The following is a 12,754-nucleotide window of genomic DNA, read 5'->3' on the forward strand; positions in this document are numbered from 1 at the left end:
CATTTCAAAACACTCCCCCATTCATCCAATGTGTTATATTGAGAGGCATAGTGATTCAATGGAGCATCATATAAACTCGGCACTTTCAAGAAAGTTTAGAAATTCCCTCAGACTATCTGTCTTATTGTTTATGGAATTCAACGTTTGTTAGATAGAAAACCCTATTATATTCACTATACACTAACCAAAAGTTGCAATCATATCTGGACGAAGAATTTTATTTGTTTGATTTTACCTTTAGAAGTTTTGTGTTTAAATTGATGAATAGAACTACAAATTGAACACAGGATATTTGTTTGACATATTCCATTCAATAAAGAGACCTTTTACGTCAAGAAATGATAAAAATATATGTGGACTACATGTGTTCATTGTGACCACTAGCAGATGGTCAACGTTTTTTTGGAATATTTGCCCAGAGAGATTTAATGTGAGGAAGCAAGTAGATGCATTCATCGCGGAATTAGAAGAACGTAAAACTAAGATCCGACAAAAGGAAACTCAGAACTATATTGAAAAAGAATGACAGATTCTACTCCTGCAGCAGCACCCACATGTAATTGTACACAATCAGACACAGCTGTTGTGGATGTATCCGTGAGTACCATATTTCAGTTTAATTTTATTTTTTGTCATTTTTATAAAAATTTTAAAGTTTTCTATTTAATTCAAGACTAATGTGTTAGGGTACAGCTCGACTCTTGAATCAAACAGAATATTCATGTTTGTTCTTGCGATAGCATACTTGCATTATAAGCATTGTGATCCACTACTTTCTGTTCAGATTTCCACATTCAGGGTATGCAGTATACATAATCTCAATGTTGTAATATCAATTAGACTGACTATTTGTTTGTCAGGGGTTTTGTCCAGCTTTACCTTTCAATCACACAAGTAATTGAATAAGATAGTAAATGTAGTATGAGAATGTGATAATCAATTTCACAACATTATTTTCTTTTTTTTTTGATTCCAATCAATAATTTGATATTGTGTAGTCTAGTTCAAAGAAAAATTACTTGGGAAATTGATGGGATGTCATATAACTTAGATGTAGGCGCATGTAAAATTGCCAGATTCAAGCTTCTCAATATTAGAAAACAAATTGCTTTGTTTCAAATAGTGCCTGAACATTCTAATCTGATAGCAAAAACTTATTTTATCCAAAAAATGTGTTATCTCAATGTATTATATTGGTAATTCCAACTATTTTTGTTGATACTTGATATGGTAACAGTAAGATTATTTCAATTCAGCAAAAAACATTAAAATCTTCAAATTAATAAAGGGCAGTATAATTGAACTACCACGGTTGTTGGAATCATCTTGCATACATTTTCTGGCCCATTTTTGCTCTATTATGAACACTAAATAATGAATCTACTTTTAACTAAATTGAATGCTGCAACAAGGATAGATAAAGCCGCTTTACTAAAAAATAATTTATTATTTATGAGAACAAATTACTTTTGGTTTAATGATGATTGATTATTGCCACTATGTGATCTGTGGAGCTTTTACATGTAATGAAAAAAACACTTTGAAGTTTACTGTAATATCGCACTTATTTCGGAAGTCTTCTGTCATAAACTGTGACTTGGGTCCCGGTGTGGTGCACTACAGAGCAAATGTTTATTCAATATTGAATAATATTAGATACTAAATATTCAGATTTGCTGTCAATTAAAGTATAAACAATATCTAAAAATTTAAACCACTTAATGCGAGAGCAATCACAAAAAGAATTCACTGTGAATCGATAACAACTAAAGAGAATCTACAAAATTTGAATTAGTGCCTTCTTTTGGAAAATAGACATGATACACATGGGAATAAAGTTCATCTTGTGTTTACAAACAAAATTCCTGCCATACTGAGTCATAATGTGTTTCAAACAATATGAATTGATCAGTTCTCAGAGAAAGTTTAATCACAAGAATGGCATATGGCACATACATATGTAAAAGCTTAATATGCAAAGTGCAATATTGATTATTTGTGTTAATTTACATCTCAGTTAAGGCTTTAAGGTTCCAGCTTACCACCTTGTATAGTGAATTTAACTACAACTTGATTTTTCTTCATTGATTTTATGAAAATAGTAGGTTTTGTAGTTTGTCCTCAATTCAAATATTATACTTATTGATATATAGTATACTCGTATGTTTACATAAATCATGCCATAAAATCTTTTTCAAATCATTACAAAATTATGCACGAAGAATGCTTATTTAGAATTTGTTTAAAAATCTTTTTCTAGGTAACAACTGAGTATTTGACAACAAATGCCACACACACACCATGTGAACAAACTCGCATGTGGTATGTTTTCCTCAGTTCATCATTAATCACATTTTTTGGTGGACTTCTCATCATATTAATATGGAGAGTTTTCAATTACATGTGCTGTGCTGCTTACAGGTATATATTTTCTTTTTCATTGTGCATCGAAATATGTTAGAATAATGTCCAAATTTCCTATTGATTTCCTTATTAATCTGTTTAGTCAAATCCCCAAAGATGGAAATTCAAGCAAAGGCACATCAAGCGATAAAGATAATTCTGATGCAGACTCAACAAAATCTGCCGGACCATTAGAAGTGGAATGGATGACTGTTGTAAAAGATTGGGCTGGTGTTATGATATCTGCACAGACTTTAATTGGAAGGATACTGGTAAAATGTTTTATCAAAATTCATTATCTGATTAGTTTATGCCTTGGTTATAATTTGAATAACAATTTTTGTTAGATTCTATGGATATGAAATCGTTTACAACTGTAGGTTATTATAACTACCTAATTTGTGTTTGAAAGATTAATCATGAACGAACATGATAAATGATTCTCCGGTTAAGTCCCATTTCCATCAAATTTTTAAATTTGAGTCTCAAGTCAAGCCGCTGTTCTACCGGGTCTCAAGTTGAGGGCGAGTCATAATAGTTTTTATAAAAAATCATGAAATGGATACATATAAGTGAGATTCCATTGGAAATTAAACCAAAATTCATATAGAAAGCAAATTTTGATTTAATAATGTATTGAAAACATTTGTGTTGGCCTGTTTTGAGCTATTGCTGTAATATTTCTTCTAATATGCAACCTAATTATCTATATCAAATTTCTTTTTTCTTTTTTCCTTTTACTCAATGTTTTTTTTTCTAATTTTTCAGGTCGTCCTCGTTTTTATGCTCAGCATTGGTGCTCTTGTTATATATTTCATTGATTCATCAGAGTAAGTTGGAATGCTTGAAAAGTTTCATAGAACTCAGATCAATTTTTGACATCCAACTCAAACCATATCAACCTCTAATATAAATCAGTTTCTTCTTATCATAAGATTAAGTTTATTTTGTGTCTTTTTGTTCCTAAAAATTTCAACTTTTTTCAGTCCTATAGAAACCTGCAAAAATTTTTACACTGACACAACACTGCAGATTGATATGGCATTCAACCTATTTTTTCTTCTTTACTTTGGCCTTCGGGTAAGTGGAAATTAGTTAGCACTATATCGACAAATAATATCATTTAAAAAAAATTGGAATGCTAGAATGACCGAAAGAAATGTTTTCACCAGTCAACTTAAGTTAATAATCATATAAAATAAATCATGATTGCAAAATTACAGAACCAGGAGGCTGTGGTTTGATCGCCACCTGCTGATTATTGTAACAGGTCAGATACACTTAGCCATGCGGGTTTGAACTCTATCCAGTCTATTGTTGGAATCCTCGATACCACAAACCATAATAATGCCTCAAAAAATCTAAATTGAAATCTGAAAATTGTTTGTAAACCCACAATTCTGTCTATCCATATAATAAGTAAAAAATTTGATGTATTAATGTATATTGCATGAATTCTCCCATGACCTTTGAAACCATTAAAACATGTGTATATAGTATTTTATATCTGTTTGATCCAATTTGCTTGAGGGCTTTGATGAAAGTGAAAATTCTGTTAGAAATATTATTTTCGATTTTCTGCCTACTGATAGTACATAGAGAATTATATATACTGATATTTTTTTTTAAATCATCCATGAAATTTATGATCCAAAAATTATTTTTTTAATACTAATTATTAATATTTATGTAGTGCAAATTCTTTTTTTTTGTACTTGCTCAGATTTTCAGCAGTTCCATTCATTTACATTTGACCTCATTTGAACCGAATGTTGTGGAAATTACCTTTTTGCAAAGGGAGCAGCAGATCATAAATCATTCATTTTATATATTATATCATGACTAATCAATTGCCTGTTGGGATAAAAAAAAGAAATAAAATAAATATGAAAAAAATAAGTATGAGTAATGAGGCATTTTTTGTTTTGGAACGTGGAATGATTTATGAGTGAACCATTATGGCATACTAAAACAATCCATGGGTGTGGCAAGACCAGTGACCACTAGTACCTGCAAAATTAAAGTCATCGAGAAATTTGCGATCATTCAGATGAAGAAAGTGTCCATTTGTATGAATATGACATGAGTAATTAAACTAAATTGTTTACTAGACATTGAGACAATATAAAGTCAAATTAACAACAAAGGAACTGATCGAACACAATTCATTACATGACTATAGCAGATGATCAGAAGCCTCAAAAATATTATTCCCACAACATATAATATTGTTTGTTTTTCCTATTTAGTTCATTGCTGCCAACGACAAGTTGTTATTCTGGCTAGAGGTCAATTCCATTGTCGATTTTTTCACTGTTCCACCTGTTTTTGTTTCTGTTTATCTTAATAGAACATGGTTAGGTGAGTATGTTTGCTAATTCATTAGACAAAAATAAAATTTTGCACAAAGAAAAAAACACCCAGTGATATTAATTCATTATAGAGGTTAGCATATTATGCTAATTCTTAGAAAGATGATTACTGATTATCTTGCCTTTGAGATGCTGGCTTGAAGCTTATAGTGATGATTATACAGAGAAAATTCTTGGATTATTCATCATCACTGGTGATTTTTGTGACCATTTTCAACTTCTTCTGCAAATCTTGTCTATCTCTTGAAATGTGTCTAACGTAGAGGTTCCCAACTTTTGTTTACCCCTGTTTGAAAACCCCTGGTCTAACTAACTATTCCCATGCCCAACCTAAACTGGTAACTGGACAAAAGGCCATGGATGGGTCATATTATTGTTAAGTCTCCTTAACTTTTTGTTTTGCTTGAGTCTACAAATAAATTTTATCCTAACAATTATACAGTCAATCTGCCCTATTTTGATAAAATAATCATGTGATGAGAGAATACAATTTGACGTATTATTTACTAAATGTAACCAACTTTTTTTCCTTCAAATTTTAAGGCCTTCATGTTAATAATAATGTAATTTTACAGTAGGTTTTTTGAATCAAATACACTTATCTTGTTATTTTTTTGGAGTTGTTTTTTTACAGTGAAAAATTTTAATATAATGATATAACTTTTTTTCTCTTCTATATAAATTACTGTTAGACTTAATCATGGGTGCCACTGCTCTTTAACCAGTATTGTTTTGCGCACCTCCCTTCATCCTGAAATGCAATTATCACCCTTCATCGTTATATTGTTTATACAAAGTGTATTTTCAGTATGGTGAAAAAAATAAACTACTGATTACTGATTATTCATACTTGAATGTTTAGTCAGACTATTTTGGTTCAGGTATTTTTGACGTTGTGTCAAAGCAAAGCACAGAAGCAATTGATGTATTATGTCCCATTTCATACATTATGGAAAGTAAAATGTCATATCATTAACACTATTCACTCAGAAGAAGAAAAATTGTATAAACTTTTCTTTCTTTTAGGGCTTCGATTTCTTCGCGCCCTTCGCTTACTGCAGTTTTCTGAGATTCTGCAATTTGTTAATATACTGAAGACAAGCAATAGCATAAAACTTGTGAATGTACTGTCAATTTTCTTGAGTACGTGGTTAACAGGAGCCGGATTTATTCACTTGGTAAGATTTATTATGGATTGTGTGCTAACTTTTCCTGCTAAATTCAACAATTTTGATAATGAAATATGGTTGTATTTTTTCTCTTTTTTTCATTATTTTTTCCAGTCTAGTAAGCCAGTAAGTGTTTCATTACAAATATAATTTATACATGTTTCAAATTTATTTATTGATAACTGCAACATATGTTTCAAATTTGATAATGTTGTTTGTAAGTTCAGAAACTAGAAATTGCAAATAAAGTAAAATATCTGAAAGTTGTGGATGAACTCGATAAAATAAATTGTGATATATTAGTATTCAATGACTATATATCACATCAACTTTGCATATGCTATCATGATGCAAATGTAAAGTGGTTTGTTGAAGCAAATTTTTGGTTAGAGATGATGAAATCTGTCCATTATGAATTATTTTATTACTTGATTTTTTCTTAAATATGCAGGTTGAAAACACAGGTGATCCATGGCTCGACTTTTCAAATGCTCAAAAGCTAACTTATTGGGAGTGTGTATATCTCTGCATGGTGAGTAAATAGAATTGCAAGGTCTTTTATTCAGCAGTCTTTTGAAAAAGATAATAATGAGCATTTTCGAGCTTACAGTTTCGATGATTGGATACGTCCATGACCAGTTGTTATATGAATTATCTTGAGGAACTCAGCAATCCTCTTTCTTGTAATCATCGCTATTTGCTTTTAAATTCACATTTCCCATAGAAATTTTTTTATACTTTGATGAAATGGTTTAACTGCTTGCGAAAAAGTTGAGCTTGAATCAGTCGTAAGTAAATATACTTATTTTATGATCTAGGTCACCATGTCTACAGTCGGGTATGGAGACCTGTATGCTGAGACGACGATTGGTCGATTTTCAATGGTGCTATTCATATTTGTGGGACTCGCTATGTTTGCCGGTTCTGTACCAGAGATAATGGATCTCATTGGAAACAGAAAAAAATATGGAGGAGCTTATACCTCAGTAAGCGGAAGAAAGTAAGTGTTTCATTCTCATATATATGGTCATATGGATGTAGGAATTGTGCTCAATGGGTCGCATTACCAAATGTTGTATACTAAAATATGCTGTGTCAATACATCGGAACCAAAAGAACTAAATGGCTAATCTTATTTCCGGCCTGGCTAGTTCAAAAGCCAAGGGTTGTCATAGGATTACGGTAAGTTGTCTTCTTGTCAATTTTCCCTCATCATTTATTGCTGATGAAGTCATGTTCAAAGATTGACGCATTGTGAATTGTGATATTATCTTGATCACTTGCTAGTTATCTCGTAAGGGATTTTTTGTTAGAGATGATCATTTGTATATGACCAGGGTTTGAATAGTTGTTGGTCAATCACAGAGCCCATCCATCATCTTCTATATTGAAATTAATACAACTAGCTATCTTATCGCATACCCAACATGGAAGACTAATTGGACAAGTAGCTGTCATTGTTTATATGATGAAGCCATCTTGTTTTCTTTCTTTTGGGACAAAAACAATTTTCTGTTCTAGTAAAAAACAATGCAGCAAAACGATTTCAGGTCCAAAAATCAGATTAGGCATCAATCATCTGTGATAATTCTTTTAATTACAACATAGCAACATAGTGTTGACAGACTGTTAATAAAATGTAATCATTTTCAAATCTTATTACCGTTTTGGTGATAACTCAAACTAATCATTATTATAAAAAATAGGAGAAATTTTTATTTCTCCAAAATAATGGGTACATCGAAGAATGTGAACCAAGATGGGGGGGGGGCACCGGATCGTAGTATGTGTACCAGTTTATTTGTACCTGAATTATGGCCCAACATCAACCTGGTACACATACTACGTTCCAGTGTCCGCCATCTTGGTTCACATACTTCAGGAATACCAAATGTTGATAACTATTGATAGTGTAAAAAGTATAACACAGACATTAAAAATGCTGATTCATGCTATCTGTCATAACTCAACCTTCCCATCTTCCCAAGATTGTCAGTGAAAGTTTCGAGCCTGATGAAGTTTCTTCCCTGTTTACTTTCTGCCATTACAGCTACTTTTATTGCACTTGTTGATCACTCAAAGATCCATCAAATTTTCTCCAAGGTCTTCAAACCCAATTTGTTTCCATGTTGTTATTTACCAATTTTGATGATTTTCAGCATACCGCCTTACGTAATGACCATATTTTAAAGAGCAATTATAACAAATTTTAGTGTAAAAATTCAAATTTGCAATGGATATTTTAATACAATTCATAGAGAAGATATATTGTTTCAACTATCTAACACAAGTGAACATTTCACAACATAAATATAGAAGATTCACTTGTATGCTAAATGTTAGACAAAATTTTTTAATCAACTTGACATCAACTTGAAAACAGTTTAGGTGAATTGATTATGGTGGGGATGGCGAACCACTGACCTGCGGGTCACAAAGTGACCCACCACGTTTTATTTGTGACCTGCCAAGGCACGAATAAAATAATAAAAAAATGCTAACATATCAGTGATAAAAATTGATAAAACCGGCCTTAAATTAATTTAACAATACCTAAACTATTAGAATCTACCGTCAGTTGGGCAGTCAGGGCCGCGAGGGCTCATATTCAAATTGTTAATTTCGGGCCGGTATGGTAATTTTCAAAACTCCTAATCTTGGACGCATGTCTGCACCGCTGTGAACCATTATTCAGCTATTGGCTCTGACATCGTTTATGACATAACAATGCAACTGATATGTTAATTTGTCGCTACGTCTGGTCTCTTTCGGAAGTTTATCTGCATACTGATTTAGGGGTTATGCGAGAACTAGATGCTACTTTGTATTTTATTAGTTTCTCGCCCACAATACCGTTAAGAGAACAAAATCTTTCAGACTTGAAATAAAAGCCTAGAAATCTGAAATAACAATGGGGCAGTGTAGAAGTGCCTTAATGAGGTTGAAAGTTGATCGAAAAATAGGACACTGTCAGGTGGGATTCCCTCCAAACTCTTTGGAATCGTAAAAAAATTTACCGCATCATCCTAAACGTTTATGGTAATTCATATGCGTGTTTTTGCACTCTAATTTCATAAAATCGAGAGCCATAAAAAGTCCCTGATAGAAGTGCTTCATAAGTAAAGCCTGAAACTACACCAACAGAAGCCTAAAAGATTTGTTTCAGAAGTTTTTTATAGACACAAACATTGATCATATATCTGTGACCCACTCTCTTCTGTTCCGCGATAAAAATATAATTTTTGACCCATTCATTGAAAAAGGTTCACCATCCCTGGATTATGGTTTGCATCAGTCAATGTATATAATGTTTATATTGCCATCATGAAAACACAATGTTATCGATGAATCATATCATACCCTGTACGTTCAGCAGTTTAATTGCGGTGGCTTGTCTGCCACCTAGGTCCCTATGGGGCGATAAAAGCAGGCTACCTTGCTACTTATAGACCGATGGATATTTGAAACCGCTGACATACAAATGACTACTCCGCACGTTGATATTAATTAAGCGGTTGAAATTTTTCTCGGACATGATTGTAACACCATGGAATGCATTGTAACAGCTTGTTTATTCAGGTAATGAGAATGGTCAACTTAAATTACTTTAATGTGGAAAAACATACGTCGTTTATTTAATAAGAGGAAACGTTTAAATATTTGGCTTATAGGGAATTTCGTGATTTCATTTATACACAAGGCTACGGACGCAATACAAATCAATCAACTATAATCTTCCAGAAATCTGTATAACATTGGGTGCTAGGATAATGGTCAACTTAAATTACTTTAATGTGGAAAAACATACGTCGTTTATTTAATAAGAGGAAACGTTTAAATATTTGGCTTAGAGGGAATTTCGTGATTTCATTTATACACAAGGCTACGGACACAATACAAATCAATCAACTATAATCTTCCAGAAATCTGTATAACATTGGGTGCTAGGATCAAAAAATATAAAACGTTTAAAGCTTTTGATTGTGGAATATAATATGGATAAGTTTTATCAAACTCATTTTGAGGGAAAATTAAATATAATACTAAATTTCAAAAGATTGCGTCCCACATGTGTTATAATGTGTGATTATTCAAATACACTAAACTAAAACAGAAAGATAAAGATATATAGACACTTGATAGATGTTGACAATAAGTTCGAAAATTTGTTCTGTGGAGTCTTATAAATTAATTTACAATCCATATTTTGTTTCGACAAAATGTAAATGAATGCTGCAAAAATTTGATCATAGAATGGCAAGAAAGTAGGGATGGGATGAGTCCGGCATTACAGAGATTCGACGAATTCGAGTAATAGGTCAAGGACTCGAATCGAATTCACCGAGTCCGCGACGTCACAATGTAAACGCAGAAAAACACGCTTTTGGCGATGCTACAGCATCGTGTGCTCACAATACACACTTACGTTGTAGCTCATATTTTTGCCTAATGGTTCCGCAGATGACTGTTGAATCATTTTAAAAATATATTTTCCCCCTTTTATGGCGGCCATAATACAAACGTAAACGTGGGTGAATGTGCGCCTTGGCTGTGAACTGGATTTCCAGCCCACCACCTTGCGTCAATTCTGGGCAGCTATCCAGAAATTTATACATGTCAATATGAAAAACAAAAAGCTTTTGACTGCAATGCTTCCCCATAATTCCAGATATTTCTAGCCCTAAATTTACTATGTCCCGTGCGCAAATGGTGGAGAAATGCCACTCGTCGTCAATACAATGTGGTACATTTGCTTGCAATTTAGTAGTTCATGTAAACGTTCAAAAACTCTCCATGCTTTCCATTGCTCCCTTTTTAGAGAAAGGATTGCACGTAATAAACTCGATTTAAAAGAGGTATTGATGAGATTCCCCATTGAGGTGATCGTGTCACATCGGTGTTGATGTTTCATTTTTCCGCGAATCAAAAACTCAAAAATATTGCGCTGACACATATTTTATTGTGTACCACATGTATACCAAAAAGAATAGATAGTTTGAAGGCGACTGGCGCAACATCATTGTTATAAGCGATCAATAGTTTTTAACATGCGTCATATTATCTGGATATCTGTTGTCGCTTTTATTAGGAGTGTTTATAGTACACACGAGGGATATTGTTACAGATTTGACCTTGAACTTTAACTCGTTAAGGTATGTTGTGAGATTTATAGAGGCAAAAGTACAAATATAGGCGTAAATTAGTAAAAACAGAATTGATTAAAGACTTGGAAAAAATGATGCGTGGGTTCGACTCGAATCCGAGTCGGATCCGAATCCCGGCCCATCTCTACAAGAAAGTCTTTTGTAACTGTAATTTATTACAGTGAGATGTATGAATTCTTTCCTCTTATAAATATCTATTTCCTCCTGAATGCATGAAAAATGAACTCAAACAAAATGAAGATCTTAAAGGATACTGTACTTGAGTTATAAATTTTATGTTTTGCCACAAAATATCATTTTATTTTAAATAAGAGTTATAAATATTTAATGAGACATATTTTGAAAATAGGATTTAAATAAACATGCTTTATAATTATTTTTTTATGTTTTTCAGAATACAGAATAATAATCTTTATCAATATTTCATTATTGCCATACTTATGCTAACCACACTGCCTGTCACAATCTTGTTTTGAGAAAAATTATTTGAAAATTCAATTACTGCTCTTGTTTGACAAATTATACTTTGTCTGTGTTTAATATAAGTTGTTACTGACAGTAAAGTATAGTGTACATCGCCCGATATGCACCATTTGATGACTATTACTGCTAGTGTTGGATATGATGATATGACACTCCCTTCAGCCTATTCATTGAACCTATTGAAATTTTCAATAGTATCCCATGTTCATATTCATCTACTAGAAATGCTATGAAAAAGATGTGTCATACTTTCCAAAATTAATGTTTTTATTTTTTTATATATTTGTAGAACTCTTTTGGATCACAGATGTACGTTCATTGATAACTTTCCAAATTTCAGTGAAAATTAAGGTTTTTGCTATTTTTACAATGATAAAATTTTGAAAAACCTACTTTAAGTAAACTCTCTTATGTAACTCTCAAAACTTGATAAAAAACATTGATATTCTTTAATATAATTCTTATGTCATCACTTTAGCGTCCTCCAGATCATTAACATTGGTCAAGGTTAAATCGGGAGCTAATTAATTACCCATCCATCTCTGTCATCGAAGAGTCTTTAATAAATTCAGGTATCAAGGCATCACCAACTTTAGAATGACTTTTTCTTTTGGCACGAAATTATCAATTAATGCGGCATTGCAGCGGATTAATTCAATTACGGTAGTTACGTCACAAAAATAAATTTGGTGTGGCTATATGCAGTTACCAATTCTATTTATAACTAAGGTGAATCCTTCCGGACATAAAAAGAAAATGATGTGCATCTTCGCACACTCTACTTCTAATATATAATTACAGCATTTAAAAGATGCTTACAATCAAGAATGTTTTAACTGATTGTATAGAAAATATAAGTTAATAATAACTTTATAAAATATTTTGTAGACCTGTAGTGAGAAAAATATTGGGTAATCTCATTGTATAGTTTCGAAAAATCTGAAAATTTCATTTGGTGTTCTGCAAGAACTTTATGATATAATAAGTGTTCTGGAAACAAAAAAGGTTGAAAATCACTGGCCTAGCAGTTAGAGCATTAGACTTTACTGAGTTGGCATTGCAAATTACACAATTTGGATTTAAATCACAATTCACCCAAGGTGTATGAAATTTGGTCCGCAATGCCAATTAATTGTAATCCTTACATGTCATCATCATATAA

The 12,754-nt window shown here is 32.2% G+C and overlaps 1 protein-coding gene across 2 annotated transcripts in view; it reads left to right on the top strand.

Moving 5' to 3' along the window:
• The first annotated feature begins 223 nt into the window (after positions 1 to 223).
• The window catches only part of LOC120347008 (calcium-activated potassium channel subunit alpha-1-like), a 35,970-nt gene continuing 23,439 nt past the window's right edge, over positions 224 to 12,754 (top strand). For both annotated transcript variants that reach the window (XM_078117607.1, XM_039416812.2), the window contains exons 1-9: positions 224 to 597; positions 2,261 to 2,421; positions 2,507 to 2,675; positions 3,172 to 3,233; positions 3,390 to 3,483; positions 4,653 to 4,764; positions 5,802 to 5,953; positions 6,396 to 6,476; positions 6,763 to 6,944. In XM_078117607.1, coding sequence (XP_077973733.1) covers positions 523 to 597; positions 2,261 to 2,421; positions 2,507 to 2,675; positions 3,172 to 3,233; positions 3,390 to 3,483; positions 4,653 to 4,764; positions 5,802 to 5,953; positions 6,396 to 6,476; positions 6,763 to 6,944 — 1,088 coding nt within the window. In that variant the 5' untranslated portion in view covers positions 224 to 522. The remainder of the gene's footprint in view (positions 598 to 2,260; positions 2,422 to 2,506; positions 2,676 to 3,171; positions 3,234 to 3,389; positions 3,484 to 4,652; positions 4,765 to 5,801; positions 5,954 to 6,395; positions 6,477 to 6,762; positions 6,945 to 12,754) is intronic.

This window comes from Styela clava, chromosome 11 (assembly GCF_964204865.1).
Source record: "Styela clava chromosome 11, kaStyClav1.hap1.2, whole genome shotgun sequence".
Taxonomy (NCBI): domain Eukaryota; kingdom Metazoa; phylum Chordata; class Ascidiacea; order Stolidobranchia; family Styelidae; genus Styela; species Styela clava.